Source organism: Pteronotus mesoamericanus, unplaced genomic scaffold, assembly GCF_021234165.1.
Source record: "Pteronotus mesoamericanus isolate MK-2021 breed Mesoamerican mustached bat unplaced genomic scaffold, CSHL_Meso_final scaffold_54, whole genome shotgun sequence".
NCBI lineage: Eukaryota > Metazoa > Chordata > Mammalia > Chiroptera > Mormoopidae > Pteronotus > Pteronotus mesoamericanus.
Window position 1 is genome coordinate 23,416,792 of NW_026555321.1, and position 21,889 is coordinate 23,438,680.

The window sequence follows — 21,889 nt, forward strand, 5'->3', positions numbered from 1 at the left end:
TCCTTCTCAGCATAAGCAAACAACAAGGACATCAGAAGGCAAACTCTTTTACACAGATAACTGATCCCAATTTTAAACAAAGCAACTGGTAATACATTCACTCCAAAATACCATTAGTAAAGTCCATACTATAAATTTTATGTTGACAAGCAGACTTCCAAGTAAACTGTGTCTCAATTACTTCTTAAGCAAAATCTTTTGATTTGCCATTTCAACAGTAATAGTGTTTAACCCCACTAACATTTTGAACAAGATTCAGAAAATTCATCATTAAGGACATGTTTTGGGATGGAACAATTCTGACATTTGATAAAAGTGCATCATATAATGCTGCCTTAAATGGCATATTAAAAAAGAGCATTTATCAGAATCAAAACATTGCATATTTATTTACCACCATGCCCTCTCCAGCATTCCTTCTTCTGGTAATGTTTGTATTATTACAGCAACAAGGACTGCCTAATTAAAAACCTCAAATCATGCAAGTAACTTTGTATAAACCTTATCTGTTGTTGATGATATACTTGAGGATCAGGAAAAATTAGCCACAACTAACATGAACATCATCCTGAAATGTCACTATCAGAAAGTATAAAATACACACAGGCAGGTCATGGTTAATGATTAAAAGCATCATAACATGTCTCCAAGAAGCATTCTTAGAAACTAGAACATTAATCAATAAATCCACATGAAGACTCAAATCTTGTAAATACTTATATATAAGGTACTACATGTAAAAGTATGTGGAAAGGAACAAAAAGCTCTGTAATAACACCTCAACCTGAAAGAGACAATGAAAACAAGTGTTAAATATGTGGCATCCTACAAAAAACAGGAAGCAGTTTCCTGCTTTTGTTGATAATTCAAGCAACATGAAAGAGAAGAGGTATCATGAAAGACACATTTTAACATAATCACTCAAAAAATATGCTTTCTGTCACAGCCTAAATTTGCTTCCCAACAAATGGACTCACATAAAAAATAATTAGAAAATAAAAAGCTACCAGAAGCTCCCACTAAAGCTCTAAAGCAAAAGTAGGAAAATAAAGGTGACAAAACTTCACTTGTAAAATGGAGTAATTTTAAACAAATAAATAAATAAATAAAATGGAATAATTATATTCCATGAGGTTTTCTAAATCATTACTAAAGAAACTTAAGAAAACAGTACTAACTAGTTATCTTAAAATACTCAGAAAAATAGAGTTCTTAAATAGAAAACTTTCTAGGTTCGCTTATGTTATTGAGTGTGGTGTCAATTTCTTTTGCAATTGTTACTGAAATAATGTACTTTTTGCCAGATATCCCTTTTCAAACATCCCAGGTAACTTTACTGACCACCTAAGTATATCTATAGTCACAAATACAGAAAGAAATACTATATAAAAGAAGGGGGAGAAGTGCCTTATTAACAGCAAAAAGAATTCTGTTACAAACCCAATCACATTGTAACTTAAAACAATGACAAAACATTTGATTGAATGATGACAAGTGGCACACTTGATCTTGGAAAGGCACTCTCAAATGTTGCAGATAGAAAATCTTCAAACATGTTCAGGAATAGTACTGCATTCTGCTAGGCAAATCTCTCCTGCAACATGAGACCAAGACTTTTTTCTTTTTAATATTATAAAGACGCTCTCTAACCATATTTGTTTCAAATATACTTCAGATGTTCCTATTCTCTACAGTATGATGAAGGGAAAAAAAGGTCTTGTCCGTGTTTTACTTTATTTATTTATTTATTTTTAGAAATAGGGGAAGAGAGGGGAGAGATTACATCAATATGTAAGAGAAAAACAGCCATCAGTTGCCTCTCTCACACACCCCCAACCGGGGACCTGGCCCACAACCCAGGCACGTGCCGACTGGGAATCAAACTGGCAACCTTTCAGCTCACAGGCCAGCACTAAATCCACTGAGCATACCACCAGCCAGGGCTTGGCCATGTTTTAAATTTTCTCAAGTTAAGAAAATCACTTAAAAACATATTAGCCTAATCTCAAACTGGGGATGGAAACTGACCTTTAATTTACAAAAAGTAGTAAATATGAAACAGCAGAAACACTAACAATGAGTGCTAAGGGAAGAAAAGAGGCCAATTAAATGTGAAGATCTTTTGTTCAACATGTTTGAGAAGGTCTGCTTTTTGTTCCATCCCAACACATGTCCTAATGATGAATTTTTCCTGAATGTTTGGCATTATACAAATTAAGTATTTTTTTCCATTATATTACATAATTCTATCAACATTTACCTCGATATTTCTCTTAAATATGAGAAACTGGAAGATGTTAAATCCTTTAAAATTTAGCAAATCTGCCCTGGCTGGTGTGGCTCAGTGGACTGAGGGCCAGCCTGCAAACCCAAGGGTCGCTGGTTCCATTCCCAGTCAGGGAACATGCCTGGGTTGCAGGCCCAATCCCCAGTGGGGGGCACATGAACGGCAACCACACATTGATGTTTCTCTCCCTCTCTTTCTCCATCCTTTCCCCCCCTCTCCAAAAATAAGTAAATAAAATCTTTTTTAAAAAGGTTTAGCACATCTGTTACAAATCAAAAGAAATTTTAAAGTTCGTTAGTGTTGAAGGTGAGGGTCCTAGACTGAAAAAAAATTTTTCTAAGTTCATCAGTGTTGAAAGTCAGGTTCCTATGCTGAAAATTTATCAAGGGAATAAGGGGCAGAGGAAGAACAATTAGGCTTGGATGTAATCACAACAAAGACTTCAGATGACCCCAGAGGGAACTCTTCAGGGTTGTCCTATGTTGGGCAAGGGAGTCAGGACTTTGGACAAAGCTACTAGCTACTCCCAAGAAGGGGATGGGATGTGTCTCCTTGACATGCACACTATCAAGTAAACTGTGTCTTAATTACTTAAGCAAAATCTTTCAATTTGCCATGGCAAATTTCTAGGGAAGTCTGACAGCCCCAGAAACACTCCCAGTTACCAAGAAAATGAAGTGCTTCAGTCCTGAAAAGGGCAACTGGGTAGTACATACATGGACTCCACTTCAATGAGTAATTCTGTAAATGTCCAAATATGATAAATTTTTTAGTAAAAAATGTAATAAGTAATAATTATGCACCTTTAAAAGGGACTCAGACCTCCATTTCTTAAAGCTATAAAAGGGACTAAATATCTAGGTTCTTTTCAGCTCTAAGTGATGACTGAAAAATACTATGATAAGACCTATGAAAGAATGAATCAAAAGTCCTGCATATGGGTATCATTAATTGTTGATTTGAGGTGATAGGTATAATAGAATTATATTTTATATGCTGAAATTTTTGATAAGTTACAAAATAAAATCTAATAAAAGCTTGCATATTTTCACTTACCCCATTTTCCTGTGTTTTCAAATTTACCAGAAGCTTTATGTATTTAAATATTCTCCCTCTCTCCCCACTTCTCATCCTACCCACACCCACTCCCCCCAACACAGACACACACACCCTTTTCTTCTCTTCAGGACTACCCTCCCCTCAAATGCCCTGGCTCCCACCCTCCCTCTCTAGTTATCTGCCTAAATTTATTCACTCAATTCTATTTCAACCTTCCTTCCCTATATCAACTTTCCCTACAGTTATTTATATGCTAAAATGTTTCACTAGAATTAATCTTAAATGGGAGGCAAAAACTGCTAATCCCAGACCAATGGACATTGCTGGTTGATCATTCTTCCTTGAAATGCTGTCTTCCCTTCTCCCCTAACCAATTCCTCCGGGTCCTTTTCTTCTGTCTTTTCCCTTAATTTCAATATGCCCATATATCTATACTAGGATCTATCCTTCTTACTCCACTCCAATATTCGACAGTAACCTTTACTGGGACACAGACCCCTTTGTGAACCTAATACACCTATGCACAGAACTGTGCACAGAATCTCACCGCAGTCACCAACCTTTTCCTCTTTTGAAGCAGGTATGACAATACCCCCAAAACTGCTCTACACTCTCCTTTCAGAGTGATCTGCCAATTAAGTGCCATTTATAAACGGTGACTTCCAAATCTTTATCTCCAATTCCAATCTTTCTCTCCAGAGCTCACACCCACATATCTACCTACTAGAAATTTCATCTCTCCTTTGGTAACTCACAGACAACTCAAATTCAACATGAACACATATGAATTTATCTCCCCTAACCCCCCCAAAAAAACCTGTTCTTCCTCCTCCTGCAGCCCTTATTCTCTTGGATATTGACATCATTCACTCAGAAATCAAAACAGACACCTCAATACCATCCAAGCTCTTCCCCAGCATTCCACATCCAGTTTCGAGTCTCTCTGAACTCAGCCTCTAAATCTGCCAATTCCACCCTTCAGGTTTCATCCCCATGACCTACTCCTGCTGTAGTTGAACCTTCTTCATTTCTCAACCTGAGTACTGCAAGTTTTCAAGCTTATCTTCCTGCTTTTTTAACTCCCTGGTCCAATCAGCCAATCTTCCACACTACCACCAAGTGATCTTTCTAGAACACAAGTCTGAGTAAGTTTTTCTTTTCAAAACCCTTCATAAAGACAAAAAAACTGTCAAAAAATAAAACCCTTCAAACAGCCTTTACAATCCAAAGTCTTGAGAATAACATATAAGGCCTTTCGGAATCTGGCCTTCATCTCACCCCCCACACCCTGATATTTAGTATCACCAGACTTTCTCCACAAACTCCGTCCTTTACTCTCACCTACCACTGATGATTCCAAAATATACAATCCTTACTTGTTCCTCTGTGATTTGCTCTTCCGGGAATGTCCTTCTTCCTTCCTTGCAGAGCAAGCTATTTATTCTTTAAGAATCACCTCTAGTATGACCTTCAAAATGAAGCCTTCCTTAATTCCTGCCCCTAGGTTTGTTCAAAAAGCACTATGCACATTCTCCTACAATAGCACTCAGCACATTACAGTGTTACCATTCACTTACTCAAGGCCAGACACTTATGTATGTATCTTTCAATCACTGTTGGCACATAAGAGGAGACTTAATGTACGTGTACAATGAATGAATCACAGAAAGCATATTAGAGTTGAGAATGACCTTGGAAATCAACTTGTTCCATGGCAACATTTTGACCAAGAGGGGTTTTCATAAGAATACACAGCTAGGTGCTAGCAAAGAGAATAGAAGCTGGGGCTACTGATTTCCAACCTACTTTTCTTCCTGGTTCTCCAACACCATCACTACCTCTTCTATTAAGTCCACAGCATCCACTGAGACAATTTCAGCTTCTTTCCACTCATCATAAAGAATGGTTATTGAAATTGGGCCACAGCAGAATCAATAATTAACCACAAGATGTAAAACCTTTTGGGAGAAAGAAGAAACAGGAACAGGTACTGGAAATATGGATAGTGAGTGGGACAGAACAGTGAAAGGAAGTGGACAATGAATGCTCAGCAATAGTTTTGTGAGGTCAGGCAATCTTTACTGCACAGAACTGAACCTGCAAGAGTCCAGAATTCCTGCCTGAATTCTCTACACACCAATCTCAACTTTTAAAGTTTATCTTAATGTTTAAAATCTTCCCATTTGGCAAAATTCATGAGTAATAAGATCAAGTCAAAGAAAAATGAATTTGAGATGAAAGAACTCTTCTAAGACAGCACCGTTTTCCTTTTGATAGGGCTTCCTAACCCAGGTCTGTTTTCCTTCTTTAAATTTTTGATTGAGCAGCTCTTAGAATACGTTTAAACTTCCACACAAATTTATTAGTAAACCAAAAAGCAAATACATACCTCAAACAAAAATCAACAGGTCCAAATGACAAACTAAGATTTCAAAGAAATAATTAGTTCTCTAATTAAATATTTAAGCAGCTATGCCCCAGACTACTATTATCCCCTGACCACCTGGATTCCAAAGACCCATAAACTATTTTCTTCAAAATAGCTAGCACAAATAAACAATACAGAAAATATGCATTTTAATAAAAACTAAGAAAGGGAATAATATGACAGATCTCCGTCAATCACTAAAAATGGTGATACAGGGAGGAATATTTTGACCACTTGACCAAGTAATTACTTTGATTACACCACTTTAAATAGCTATTACTACACTTACTGAGAGAACAGTGATACCTAAATATGTATGCCAGGGGAGTGAAAGATGAAAAAAAGGCACAAAAATCTATGTTTCCAGTTTGGGAAAAGGACTACAACTAGTTTACTGAGAAATGAAAATCAATGTGCAACTTTAAAAGTATCAATGCTACTCAAGCCAAACTGTTTACTGAACATCTGAATGGTTAAACTTTAGAGTTTCTTTACCTTTTATGTATTTGGTTAACCTTCAACTATGAAAAATACCTCCTGATACTCTTGGTGAAGTAAGCTTCTCCTGTCAACTACCATTATAAACTAAGAAACCAACCACCACAGATTATTAAACAAATGATGTATACCACTTGGACCCACAACATGTTAAAAAACTTGTCATGCCTCATTTCATATTCTAGTAAGAATTAAAAGAGAATGCCAGACATCATTTATCTTAATAATTATGCAGGGGAGAACTTTATAGAGTGTTTTGTGGTTACAAAGCACTTGTGTAATATTTCATTATTTTCACATTTTTGCAAAGCAATAATGGTCTCATTAAATTATGATCAATAAGATAATACAGGCTGGCCAATTAGGCACAATTAACTTGATTCAAAGCTGAACAAACATTTAATTGATTCAAAATAAATCTAGATCCAAATTTCCCGAACTGGTATTCCACTAAACCAGAAAGCATTAACAGGTTTGTTTTAATACCTTGTTGGAGAGTCATCCCAAAATATATCAGTGTCTTAAAACTGAATACTACAGCTGTCAAGAAACTTACTTAACATGACACTGCTTAAATTTATTCGTATGCTTTTTTTTTCAAGTGCACTTATAAACATCACACGAGGAGTATTCCAAGACAGCAGAGCACTACTCTCACCCAGGGGTTAGTACTAGAATCAACTAAGTGGCCAACTTCAGAACTGACTCCTTATCTGGAGATTCTGCCCAAGAATGCGTATTGTTAAAAAGTTTCCCAATTCCGATGCACAACGGGGATCAGGAACCACCTAAAGTACTTTAACCCTTTTTGCCTTCATCCCATATTTCACAGTAAAGGAAACTCCTGGGGATTGTTTCTACTCATTTAAGTAAGAAATGTGGTGAAGCAATTTTAAGAAAAAAAATTAATTAGCGTATTATTCAAGATTATACTATACAGTTCATTTTAATAAAACATACAAAGGCAAATTCTGACTCTCTATTACCAACAGCTATATCTTATTTTATTTCAACTATGTAAGAAAATGCATTTTGGTGACATATCTACTTTAAAATGACATATCCTGTTTGTAAATTCATGAATGTTAAAAACAGGCTGAAATTAATTGCATTATACAAGAACAAAACTGCAAATGTGATTTGCTGTTTGAAAGTCTTGTATTTACTAAAAATTTTAACCATTCTTGTGGTTTGTTACTAAGCAATGAACTAAGGGTGGCTTTTAGATAGGTATTTGTAAAGACTTCAAGTAACAAATGACAAGTTTAAGTAGTCTTTATTCTCTAAAAATTAAAGGCCATGTTGCATATAAATATATAACACATTTTGTCGTGTTATAATGCACACTTTTTAGCCCAAATTTTTGAGGGTGGAAAAAAGGATGTGTATTATACATGGGAGTAAGGACTACATACCATGGGTATAATAATCCCATGTAAAATGCACACAAAACGTGGGTGTGTATTATACATCGGAGTGTAATGCACACAGCAAAATATGATATTCTTTTTAATACTGCTTTCTAAATAATCACCAACATCTTTTTGATATAGAGGATGTTAGAACACAACTTATAGAGACAGATAATAATAATCCTGAACCAAATATTTAGACTTAACATTTTTATCTTCCTTATTACCTAGTACTTCAATATCAACTTAATGTTCTTAATGTTTCTCGTCCCTAACCAATGGTCCATTGACTAGACATACAAGGAATTTTAAAAAATGAAATAATAGGACTAAGAGTTAACAAAACATATAACTACGAATTAAAACAATTTAAAACCCTCATGGCAGACAGAAGGGGTCAGCAGAATTAGTAACTGGTGATGGCACCACTATTTGGTCCAATGTTCATTTGGTATCTCCTTAAATTACCTCATTATAAAGAGAACAAACAGATATTTTCCCACTCTTTTCATAACCACATCCAGTTCAATGTTTTAAAATAAAAACTTAAGAAAAAAACACTGAAGGCATCTTTCAATGCTACCACAGCTTTCAGGAACAAATCTAATTTCTTTAGTTGTTATAGCACTGTCCAATAGAATTATTTTTTGATCCTCACAAGAGGATATGGTTATTGATTTTAAAGGGGGGGCGGGCAGGGAGAGACAGTGAAACATCGATGTGAGAGAGAAATATCCATTTCTTGCCTCCCAAATGTGCCCTTAACAGGGTTCAAGCCTGCAACCTAGGTATGTACCCTGACTGGGGATCGAACCCCCAATCTTTTGGTGTATGCAGAACTTTTATGCAAGGATGGAAATGTTTTATATCTACAATGTCCAATAAAGTAGTCCTTACCCACATGTGGCTACTGAACACGTAAGATGTAACTAAGTGGCCCTGGCTGGGTTACTCAGTTAAAGAGTCATCCCCATACACCAAGGCTGCAGGCTTGATCTCCAGTCAGGACGCATAAAAAAGCAACCAATGAATGTATAAGTAAGTGGAATGACAAATCTGTTTCTCTTTCTCGCTCTCTCCCCCACTCTCCAAAAATCAATTTAAAAAAAGTGTAGCTAACTATAACTGAAGAACTGTATTTTAAATTTATCTTAATTAAGATCAAATGAAATTCACTCTTAACTGAATGAAAACTTAACTAAGATTAAATAAAATTTAAAATGTCACACAGCTAGTGGCTGTTGTATGGGACAACACAGGCTTGGAATATAATCTGACTCTGCTTCTAGGCAAAATGGAATAATCAGATTTACTTTCCCACCTGAAGCAACAAAAAAACTGGACAATTTCAGATATCGGGCAACAGCACAGAACAGTGATCTCTGAGAGTGGAAATGAAGCTGAGCCCTCTAAGTGCCCCAGCTTACTGCCTGGAGAAAATTTTCAGACTTGCAGCACAAGGAAGAAGGGCCCAGACAAAGTCTAGTGGTCTTCCTAAATTCAGAAGACAGAGTTAGGAAGGCCAAGGCAACTGGACTTTGCAGGGCAGAGTACTAGAGATGAGAGAGCTGCACAGAGTGCTAGAGATTTAAACAAGGTCCCTTTCAAGTCTTCAGCAGAATACTGATAAGCACAAGCCTTATCAGGAAATTACCTAAGACTTAAGAAAGTACCCTCTGCCCCCTCTCCCCAGAAAGGAGGAAAGTGAAAACCCCAATGTAATTCAGGGGCAGATGAATAATTCCTAATCCCAACACCTACAGTGAAAAATTCACAAGGCTTCAGATAGAATAGTCAGAAAATTCTTACTCAGTAGTGCAGAAAAATTAGCCCCTAAAGGCTGCTTTGGTCCCACCTAATCAAATGAACCTCAAAATGATCAAACTGTCTCCAAATAACATATGGTATTTTCCCGTGCATAATGCACACTGTTTTTTTGCCCAAATTTTTAAGGGCGAAATAAGGATGCACATTATACATGGGTACAATGATTACATACCATTGGTATAATAATGGATATAGCAATCCCATGTATAAAGCGCACAAAAACATAGGTGCACATTGTACATGGGAGCTGTGTACATGGCAAAAAAGACAAAACGGTAACTTCATCCAAAGAACAAAACTCAAGAATGTTTATAGTACAAAAATATCTATCAATAAGGTAAAATGTTACAGACAAGGTAAAAGTCACAGTATCTATCATCCAATCAAAATTAATGAGGCATGCAAAGAAGCAGGAAAATAAGACCCATAAACAGCAACAAACCTAGAAATGACAGATGACAGAATTAGCAGAGCAGAACCTTAAAAATTAAAGTTAGTATAACTACATTTCATGTGCTCAAAACTGTTTTATGCACTTAACAGAATTTCAAGATACATGAAGAAAAAACTGGTAAAACTACAGAGAGAAAATTGACAAAAGCATAATTACAGTTAGAGATTTCAACACCTCTCAAAAACTGACCAAACTAATAGAAAATCAGTAAGGAAAGGAAAGATTTGAACAAGACTACCAAGTAACCTGTGAAAATGTTTTTAATTGACCAGAAACATTGTGAACCAACAACTTCCAAACAAGTTAAAGCAATCCCAATTTTTACCCAAGTAAGAAAGGTTCACAATTCAAGATCCCAACAACAGAATTCTGTGGTTCAAAATAATGTATAGAATACAAAAGACCTTACAAAATTCTCTACTCCTGAGGATTACAAATCCAAATGCCTAGAGAAGCATGTAGGTAAAGTTTAAAAAAAAAAAAAAAAAGTGACAAAGGCCGGGAGGGACCAGGGCTAACTGGAGAGGGTTTACCTACCTCCACCCCCAAAAAGGGAGAAATCCCTTCTCAACTACAGTCAATGATGCCATGCCATGGTGGAATGTACACCCACTGATAAGAGACCTTACAATTTTCTTGGAGGTGCCTAAAATCTCATATTTCTGTGAAGAATAGATTTTAAAACTCTGAACAATAAATTCAGTAAATTTTTAATCAAGCTGAAAAAAAAGTGTAGAGGCCAAATTCACAACCAAATCTCTGCTCTTGTCCAATCAAATGACACTAAGAGAAATTATATAATTTGTTCAAGTCATCAAGGCACACAATCCTATCTGGCCACATCTGAAATACTGTGGACATGAACACTAACGTCGTCCACACTTGTAAAAGAAAGAAACTGAGACCAGGATGCTTCCAGGACAGCGCACTTAGTGGTGCTTAACTTCTCAGGAAAGACAGGAAAACTATCTTCCAAAAGTTGAAGGGTAAACTTTTACCAAGGAGGGAGGGAGGGAGGGAGGGAGGAAGGAATCAGTGGGAGACCGTTGTAGAGAAGACTTGGGAAATTGGAAGCAAGAAATTTCTAAAGAAACCAGCTTTTTTAAACAAAGTTCTTTTTAAAAAGTTGTCAAACAATAATATGGCTCTTTTGCAGAGTAGGTATCAGTCCCTAACCTAGAGGTATTCAGAAAAGGCTTGGATGAGCTTTCAAGAATATTACAAAAAGGACTATGATGTGAAGAAATAACTGTATATGATGTATGATCCTTTCTGCCTAAAGCTGTATAAATTATCATGAATAACCTAGTAATATCTTCCTTTTAAGACCGATGTAAAAATTGAGCTGGTAAGCTCAATGACACCATAAAGAGATCCCTAAAACAGCACAAAACTTCTGGTGGGTATGACATAGTTATATCCTATGTCATATTGGGAATATGTACAGTCACAGGCTGGACAACCGATTAATTGTACAAGGATTCAGAATCCATCACAAGGATGGCTGAAGTAGAATGCTCTTTCCTAATCCTAGATTCCTATACTACATATGGCCAGAGTCCTATATATCAGAACATCAGACAGAGATTTAGATGTCAAGGGATGCCCTGGCTAGTGTGGCTCAGTGCTCTGAGTGCCGGCCTGCTAACTGAAAGGCCACTGGTTCAATTCCCAGTCAGGGCACATGCCTGGGTTGTGGGCCAGGTCCCCCGCTAGGGGAGTGAGAGAGGCAACCAATTAATGTCTCTTACACATTGATGTTTTCCTCCCCCTCTTTCTCCTTCCCTTCCCCTTTCTCTAAAAATAAATGAATTAAATCTTTAAAAACAGATAAACATCAAGGGAAAGACAGAGATATATAAGAAAAATTTTTTTAAAAAGACTTTGAAATAGCATTTTTAAATAAAAGATAAAATCTACAAAGTACATCAGAACTTGCAAAAACAAATTTAAATGACTCATACATAAAAGTAATGGAGTGGACTCATAGGAAAATGTCAACTACAGAAGCCAATATAAGGTATTAACCAATTAATGACAGTGTGCTATCAATGTGATCAATATGATCTGAGTGCTCCCATGCGCACACAGACACACACATACAAAGAAAACAAGGAATTCAAACAACTGGATGTGCAAATTACCATATTTTGCCGTGTATAATGCGCACCCACAATTTGTGCACTTAAATGCACAAGATGATCATGCAGATGGTATATAATCACCTATGTGTATTACTCATCTTTGTTTTTCCCTCAAAAAATTTGAGCAAAAAAGCACACACTGTACACAGTAAAATATGGTAATTTGAGAGACTGAAAACTGCACCACCAAGATTCTTTTACTGTATCAAAAATATAAAACTATTTTAAAATCAAAATTTTCCTTACTAACCCTAATCCCCAACCACCATACATTATTCAACATTGTCTCATCCTTCTCTTCATTCTCCTTGGGCCCACATGTGATCTGCTCTAATTCCTACCTTAACTGCAACCTCTCTCAAGCACCTGGCCTCTCCAAAATCCCACACCAAATTGCTAAATCCCTGAAGAATATTTTAACTGGGCTGTCTTTATATTATTTCAAATCAGCTTATTCAAATTTTTCGTATCCTGCCCTGGCCAGTGTGGCTCAGTGGACTGAGTGCTGGCCTGCAAACCAAAAAGTCGCCAGTTCGATTCCCAGCAGAAGCACATGACTGGGTTGCAGGCCACGTCCCCAGTTGGGGGCATGCGACATAGACAACTGATTGGTGTATCTCTTGCACATCCTTGTTTCTATCCCTCTCTTTCTCCCTTCCTTCCCATTTCTCTAAAAATAAATAAAATCCTTTTTTAAAAAAGTGCCTGCCTTTAGAAAAAAAAAAAAAAAGTATCTTTCCAAAATCAATGGCTTCATTTCTGATATGAACTGAGTTACCTTTGACTCCTTTAATTTTTCTCATGCTTGAGTATTAAACTACCAGGTTTTGTCAGTTCTAAACATAATTCAGTACATTTTTTCAACTGTATATTATGTGAAAGCACTGGGCTAGACATGTTTATGAATTTTAGAATGGGAAATGTCTTGTTTAATCTATTCACAGTGAAAAACATCAGACCATGACAAAGTGTGATACAGTGCATACCAAAGAATTAAAGTGTTATGATAACCATTAAACAAAAATTTCCTTAGCACTATCTGTTATCCCCGCACTGTTGCCACCACTAGTCTGTCATCAATCCCATATTCTACCCACAAATCAATCTTTTCTACAACAGAATTTCAATTATATCACTCTCTTACTTAAAATGTCAGTATCCAACCCAAGGCCAGCATGCAGCCCTAGATGGCTAAGAATGTGGCCTAACACAACATCGTAAATTTACTTAAATTTTTTTATTTTGCTCATCAGTTTTCCTTAGTGTTTGTTTATTTAAAGTGTGACCCAAGACAATGCTTCTGCTTCCAGTGTGACCCAGAGACGTGAAAAGGTTGGACACCCCTGGACAACAATTATTTGCAAATCCTCTGCCCCATATCAAGATGGAGGATTAGAGTGCAGATTACAAGGCCCTGAGCACAGAAATTCTGATTCAGTCAGTCCAATGTGATAATTGGGTATCTCAATTTTAACATGTCCTTTAAATGATTTGATTTAGGCAGCCTATACAACACACTTTGGGGAGATGGGGGGTCCAGTCTACAAGATAAATGTCAAATTTCTAAACCTGACCTCAAAACTCTCACATAAAAGGCCTCTGCAGAATCACTATTAGAGCAAGAGGGCTCTCCTTCATGGACTCATTACCGATAAACCTGATTTACTGCAGCTTCAACAAGTCAACTGCTCTCTCCCTCAAGCCTTACTGAAAATGAACAACTAACTTCACCATTCCTCTTGGTCCCATTCAATCCCCATACTTCCTAGATCTCACTAGGCTTTAACAATTTCTCCTGCCTATACTACAGTACTATACCGCCTGCCTTGAATCATTACTCAAACTAGTATTAACATTTTAGAACTAATTTTTACAATACTAAAAGGGAAAACTATAAAAAGGAGATTTTTAAGAAAAGAAACCTAACAGTTAAATAAATATATGTGAAATAAAAGAAGTGTGCCTACCAGACAAATTACTAAATACTGTTCTTCCTTACCAGCCCACTAGATACATGCTCCCTAAAGAATTTTTCCGCCCTGGCCGGTGACTTAGTTGCAGTGTCGACCATGGAAAGGTTGCCCTGTTCAATTACCAGTCAGGGCACTACCTAGAAACTGAAGTTTATTTCCTTGGCCAAGAACATACAATCACAGGTCAGGGCGCACGCTATCCCCAGTACAGACGCACATAGAAGACAACCAATTCATGCTTCTCTCCATCATCATGATTGTCTCTCTCCCTTACTCTCTAAAAGCAATGGAAAAAACGTCCTCAGGTGAAGATCTAAAAAAGAAAAAAAAAATTCTTCCCGTATCAGAGAGTACAGGTGAACTTAAGTCCCCCCACAAACCTGGCAGACCAAACTCTACTTGAATACCAATCAGGTTTACTTTAAACATTGAGGCAAACAAGCTATTAAAAAACAAATTATACGAAGAGAAATACTCATTTATGGCTTATTTCTGAAATTTTTACATATGCAATAAATATAAATGGTTATATTATGATGCTTAAAATTTGGTATTAAGTGCCTCTAATAATTGCTGGCTTCCTTACCTGTCTTCCCTATAACACTAAGCAACATATGGACAGAGATCATGTATCTTAACTCATTTTTGTTTATTCCAGCACTTAGAACATCACAGGTGATTAATAAAGATGTAATGAGTAAAATAAGTTTTCAAGATAAAAAATGATAGTGATTCTTCAAAGAAGATATACAAATGGTCAAAAAGCATTAAGATCAGTATCACTAATCATTACAGAAATGCAAATCAAAATGACAATGAGGTATCTGCCTCATACTCTTTACAATGGCTGTTATCAATTGTTTTTAAAAAGCAGAAAATGCAAGTATCGGTAAGGATGTGAAGAATTTAAACCCTTCATCTGTTGGAAAGGATTATAAAATGGTGCGACCACTTTGGAAAACAGTATAGAGGTTCCTCAAAAAATTAAAAATAGCCCTGGCAAGGTAGCTCAGTTGGTTAGAGCATCCTCCTGATGTGCCACGGTTGAGGGTTCGATCCCCCAATCAGAGCACATACAATACTCAACCAATGAATGCATAAATAAGTGGAACAACAAATTGATGTTTCTCTCTCCCCTTCCCTCCCTTTCCCTCTCTAAAATCAGTAACTTTTCCTTAAATTTTTAAAGATTTTATTTATTTATTTTTAGAGAGAGGGGAAGGGAGGGAGAGATGGAGAAAACATCAATGTGTGGTTGTCTCTCACGCACCCCCTACTGGGGACCTGGCCCACAACCCAGGCTGTGCCCTGACTGGGAATGGAACTGGCGACCCTTTGGTTTGCAGGCCAGCACTCAATCCACTAAGCCACACTAGCAGGGGCTTTTTTAAAAAAAAAAATTTGTTTAAAGAAATAACATAGGACCCAGATATTCCACTTCTGGGTATACACCGAAAAGAATTGAAAGCAAGGTCTCTAAGAGTTATTTGCACACTCATGTTCATACTGACACTATTTGCAATAGCCAACAGATGAAGCAACTCAAATGTTCATAGTGAATGAGTGGATAAACTAAGTATAATATATATATATACAATAAACTACTATTCAACCTTAAAAAGGAAGGAAAGCCTGTCAAGGCTAAAACATGGATGAACCTTGAGAACAGAATGCAAAGTGAAATAAGCCTGTCAACAAATAGATAAATACTATATGATCCTACTTATACGAGGTATCTAGAGAAGTCGAAGTCATAAAGTCAGAAAGTAGAATGGTAGTTATGGGGGCTGAAGTAAAGGAGGAAATGGGTGATTGGTAAATGGAAAGAGTTCCAGATATGCAAGATGAAAAAATTCTGGAAATCTGTTTCACAACCATGTAAATACATTTAACACCACTGAACTGTATACTTAACAATTATTAAGATACCAAATTTTATAGTATGTTTACTAACTAAAAAGTTTTAACTAGAGTGGTTTTAAATATAAGAAAAATAAAATCTTAAGGATCAAATGAACTGATGGTTTCAGAAAAAATATAAAGTATTAATATAACACAATTATTCAAATGGCCTTTTAATTTACCCTCCACCTAAAAGATACATATTTTAAAGTAAGACACTCCAAGCTGGATGTTCAAATTTCACTTTAGAAGATTCTCACTATTTATAAATTGTTTGCTCAGTCAAAAATCACTGCTAAAAGACAGAATTCAAAATTCCAGACTGGAAGACATTCTTAAGATCATCTACTCCACTAATTCTAATGGGGACGGGCAAGTCCACATGACGAAATGAGAAAAATAAGGAAGGTAAAGGTAGTTCATAAAACTAAATCTATTTGATTTTTAAGGCAAATACTTTATTCTGAGAGCACATTCTTCATACTTTGAAACTTTCTCTTTTTAATGGTAACATCATACATTCAACAAGTTAAGCCAGTAACTGTCAGGTACAGGGCTACAATGGTAAACACGAAAAGGAAAGCTCTCACCCTCAGGGAACACCTGCCTTCTAGTGGAATGTACAGGTAGCAGTAGAACAATAAGATGATAGGGTTTGTCTTTAATCCTTTACATTCAAAACAAAAACTTGTCCGCCTGTATCACCCTAAATCAATGGGAAATATTAATCTCCAACTCCTTCCCATTTTATATAGGAAGGTCCAAAACTACTCAGTAAATCAAAAGCTAGAACCATTTTGTTTCTAGACTCTAATTAAAACACCAGGAAAAATATTCATGTACCCTGGGTAGAGATTTGATCATGATTAATTCACAGGACTCCAAATAACTCAGCAAAAGTTTTCCACTCAACAGTCCTTCCAATTCTACCAGGATTTTAGTCTACTTATCAAATTTGTTGTATCACCTGAGGACTTACAAGTTGAATGAAAAACTTAAAATCCCCAGGAGAGAATTTATAAAGTCCCATGCCATTGAAAGAAATTATACTTTCTGGTAAAGGATAAAGCACGTCCCAACATTTAGAGCAAGGGGAAAAAACTGACATAAAAAGTAATGCCCAGAGCAATTTCTTTTCCTGTGGCCTAGAAAGTACAGTAATTCTCTGGAGGGTTGCTATCCCATTCACTAAAAGCTTCAGGAGGCTTAAATATACAAAGCAATTGAAATACAAACAGTGATAATCAGCTAATTAACATTTCAAAGAACAATGATAACAAAACCTGTAGTTCCCAAGAAGAGTCGAGGTTTGACAATAATTGACCTGATAGTTCAATCTTTTCTCTCACCTTACCTCTTCCTCCCTCTCTACTTCTGCACAAGGGTGGGATATTAAGCACATAACATGTGCCAGACACCAAGTCCACAGACTTGTTCTCATGGGTTCAAAAGGTTTTCCCCACTTAAGAATAAACCCACATATAACATAAATTTGGAGAAACAAACTTGAAGGTATAACCATTCCCTTTTGTAGATAAAAAACTTTCAAGCAAAAAGTTAAAGCAACTTGTCCACACAAAAGTAGGACCAAGATGTACCTAACTGCAAAGTTTGTAAGCCTTTTACTTTCCCTCCTTCACCTCCTCTCACTTTCATCCTGAGTCTCTTACACCTACATGCAAATCACTAAACAGAAGAGAAAGGATAAGGCAGGAGGAACACAAAAATGTACCAAAAAAACATTATTTTCCCAATGTATTAGAAAATCAGATATAGAGTTTTAAATGCCTAATACCAGACAAAAGGTTACAGAGGTTCAAAGGACAAAGAGAACTTTTTATTGAAAAAAAGAGGAAGAAAACATAAGGCATGTATGTATGTATGTTTGAAAAGGCAAAAACATCAACCTGGCTGAAAGTATAGCAATCATGTAACAGAACAGTTGAATATAAGCTGAAAGGAAGGTTTGGGTCAGATGTTGGAAGGACTGTTGAAACAAACTCCCTATTTACAGCATCAAAACAGAACTAAACTTTACTTTTATATATTATCTTCATGAAACTGTACAACTATACATGCCCTAGTAATGTGAATGAGATTTTATTTTCCAACTAAGAGTGTAAGGCAGCACCTGACACAAAGTTGATTAAATGCTATAAGTGAGTTCCAGTAACTAATTTTTTTCCTTATCTGTTGATAACCACAGACTACATGGTATGCGCAAGGGGGGTGGGGGGAGGGACTACATCTTATTGCTCAAATTTTATGCCAACTACTCAGTTATAAGGGAGAAGCAGAATCCACAAATCTCTTCCATAGGATGATGGGAGAGGGTAGCTGAACAAGAAGGAATAATTACAATGCTCCACTGTCAGTAAAATTTCCCTTGTGTTGCCAAGGTTGATTTTTAAGAAAGAAAACTACTTTTTCAATGTAGTTTTATCGTTAATGTCTTTAATCCAGGTTATAATCTGGGAAAATGTTCAACTGGACCACAACTATTCTGAAGCTACAAATATGAATTTAAAATACCAAGCATCTACACGATTCAAAACTATCATTTCCCCCTTGAAATAGAGGGCTAAATCCCATCCACTTTGTAAAAAGACTTTCCAGATCTTCAAATGTTACCTGGATAATGACATCACTCTTCACTGCTGTTCTAGCAGACCAGGGTTGGCTGCCCTGTGCCCTCTCATTCCCCTACATCACCCCTACCATCATCACCACAGCAATCCCTCCCAAAAGAAAGGTTTATAGAGAAAAAGATATAGCAGCTCCATTTCCTCAGTCCACAAACTATTAAAAGCTGTTAAGATTAAAAAAAAAAAAAAGGGCACGAGAAAAAGAGTGGGGTAACAGAGTATCTTGAAACCAATCAAACTCTTACGCTTACATCAGTAATATTTAAGCTGAAAGGAAACTTTGACTCTGCCCAAAACTCTTTTTTTATATTAAGAAACTGAGGCCCAGGGCAGTTAAGTGATTTGTCCAGGCATGTGCTTCTCTATAAAAGTGGTAAGTGTCACAGTCTCAGAACTTAATCACATTCTAACAGTTAAATTTTTATGAGATTAAGTATCTGGTGTGCAAAACAGAAACAACACAATCTTCACCTCTTCTGCACTCCCTCAGTGCCTTGCCCCAGAGATACACAGAAAATGCTGGATAAGACTCGAATACAGTTTCAAGATTACTCCTCTTTATCTAATTTAAGATAAAGTGAAAACCTGAAATGCCTAAATTTCTGAAGTTCTGACTAAACAAATGAGTGGATTAAGAAAACCTCAAAATTTCTAGTGTAATGAGAGCATGAAGTGGGGTATATTCCTGCCTCTTTTGGACAGTTGCCCTTCCCTTTGTATTAACGTTTCGTCAAGGTTTTGTGTTTGGTTTTTTTTTTAATTATTGTATATGCACAACTAATGCATGTTACCACTTTTGAGGAATTTCGGTTTACTAGACAACTTAGCTACCTTTATGTCTCAAAATAACTTCGAAGTATCCTCCCCAGCACAAATTAACATTTTTGAACAAAAATACCTAAAACAACTCTCTACCAGGCCACAATATAGTAAAGCCACCAAAAAGTAAGAAACATAATCCTGTAAATATCCCACTAGCTAAAAAGGACTCGGTACCCCCGTGAAGTATTCCCCCAGCTCACTGCTTTACCACCCAACTGTCAAAGCATGTGTAGAAGACGCTGGGGTAAAATTCCGCACCGAGTTCACTAGCTGTGGGCACATCATATTCATACCAGCACCGCCACATTAACACCAGTTTGGGAAAATGCAAACAGGCCACACGACCATGTTTTAACCAAGGCTGGTATTAAGTCAACTCTTGTACAGAAGGTTTAAAAAACAAAGCAAAACAAAAGGCAGAAGGATGCATGCATATTTCACCTTATTTAAAAAACCATCATCAGAAATGCTAAGGAGCTAACCTAAGGCAAATTAAACAGTTTTGAACGTTCAGGCCTCCGTACAAATCGGTTATAGAAGGATTTTCTTTCTGAAATGCCGTGCAAAAGTCCTTTGGCGAGTTTCAAAGCTTATGGCCGCAAACTACTGCACAAATAACAAAAGCTTAATACAAACTACCATGTCGTCGAACCGTTCCAGTTACCATTGCCCAGAAAGTTTTTTAAAACAAGCCTTGAAAACGGAACAATAAAAAGCGTCTCACCGCAAACACAGCACGAGAGGGACTGTCGGAAGTAAGGCAAGAGCCTGTTAATCTCGGTAAACGCCTTGGGGTCTCCGGGGTCGTAGTTGAGCACTAGACGGCTCGCGGAAATGTAGAGAGCAGTAGCATTCACGGGGTTCATTGCAGACACTTGGACACCGTTGACTCCCGGTTGAAAAAAAATTCCGGATCCAACTTTGTGAGGAGCCAGGGAACAATGGCGAATTTGCAACAATTCGGAGGAAATCAGAGCAGAACCACTGGCCAAAGTAGTAACCAAAATCCGTGCAAGTTTGTGAGGCTGAAGCAATCCTCCCACACATGGGGCCGTGGCGCCCCTCCTCCGTCCCTGAGACTTGCAGACGGGAAAAAAAAGAAAAAAAAGTAGAGAAACCAGCGTCCGAGTTTGTCCCAGGCGGCCGCGGGGCGCAGAACGTGGCGGCTTCGGCACTAGGGCCACGACTCGCAGTTCAGTCTAGCCCCGCGGCTCGGTGGGCGGCTTCGGCTCGAGCTGCATCTCCGGACGCCGAGGTACCTCCTCAGGTCGAGCTGGGTGGGAGCAGGCCCCGGCCCGGTCCAAGGGGCGAGCACGCGTCTCAGTGCCTGCAGGGCCCTTACTCCATCACAGCGCCCGGCGCGGAGGCAGCAGCAACAGCAAGGACGACAGCTCCGGCGTCAGCTTCCTCGATCTAGTGCGCGAAGCCGCGGCAGCGACGAATGTGACTGTTGCGGCTGGCCGAGGCCGCCGCCACTCTCTCCATATCGGACGCGGGGCCCGGGCTGTGCCTGGCTCTCCGCCCCGGCGGTTACAGCCCCGCTGTTCCCTGAGGTGGCGAAGCGGGAAAGAAAGTCCCGCACCCGACAGGGGAGGGCCGGGGAGGAAGTGCGCGGGCCGGCGGCGGCGGCGGGAGGGGGCGGGGAGCAGGCCCGGCTGGGCCGCGGTGGCGCCCCTCGCTCCTCAGTCGCTCACTTCGAGGTCACCAGGCGCAAGCGCCGCCCCTCACTGCCCAGCCATCTTCTCCGCGCCGCACACACGGACACCGCCTCCGCCAAGCACGACGGTCGCCGCCGCCCCCGGAGCCCGCCCGGCCGCGGTTGAGGCCAACGCTCACACAGCCAGGCCCCGCCGCCGCCCAGCGCACACAGCAGGCCCCGCTGCAGGCCCCTCCCCCCGTGCCTCGCTGCCCTCACCCGGACTCCACGAGACACTCTAGCTCGGTAGGGCCCGGGTTGGTGCGGCCTTAACGGATCCCACGGGCTGTATAGCACCTCAAGCCCTGCCGGAGACGACGACCGTTACCCCAACGGGCAAAGCCACTGTCATCCCCGAGACTCCCCCGCTGCCGTCGTCGCTGGCGCTCGCACGCATGCGCAGAGCACACTCTCACCCCTCCCCCCGCCCTTTCCTTTTCCCTTTGCTTCCCTTTTCCCCTGCTTCTCCTCCAAGACCCCCCTCCACACCCTCCCAGAGCCACCGGCTCACTCAGCGCATGCGCATCCCACTACCAGCTCCGCCGCCTTTCGCCCTTAACGCGTGCGCTTTGACCGCCCACCCAGAAAACCGGATAAACACATCAGCCCGCTCATGCCAGCCCCTCCCCGCTGCCAATCCACCCAGGGCTTACTGCGCAGGCTTGGCTTTCCGCTTATGGCTGAGAACAGAGCATGCTCTATGCGAGCTGCCTGCTTTCTCCGCCCCTCCCCCTTGTGCTCT

General features: G+C 38.8%; 1 protein-coding gene across 1 annotated transcript in view; it reads right to left on the reverse strand.

Annotated features, from left to right (window-relative positions):
* Nucleotides 1–21,593, reverse strand: part of MSL2 (MSL complex subunit 2) — a 30,907-nt gene extending 9,314 nt beyond the window's left edge. The window contains exon 1 of the mRNA XM_054595296.1: nucleotides 20,176–21,593. Coding sequence (XP_054451271.1) covers nucleotides 20,176–20,317 — 142 coding nt within the window. The 5' untranslated portion in view covers nucleotides 20,318–21,593. The remainder of the gene's footprint in view (nucleotides 1–20,175) is intronic.
* Nucleotides 21,594–21,889: the final 296 nt, after the last annotated feature.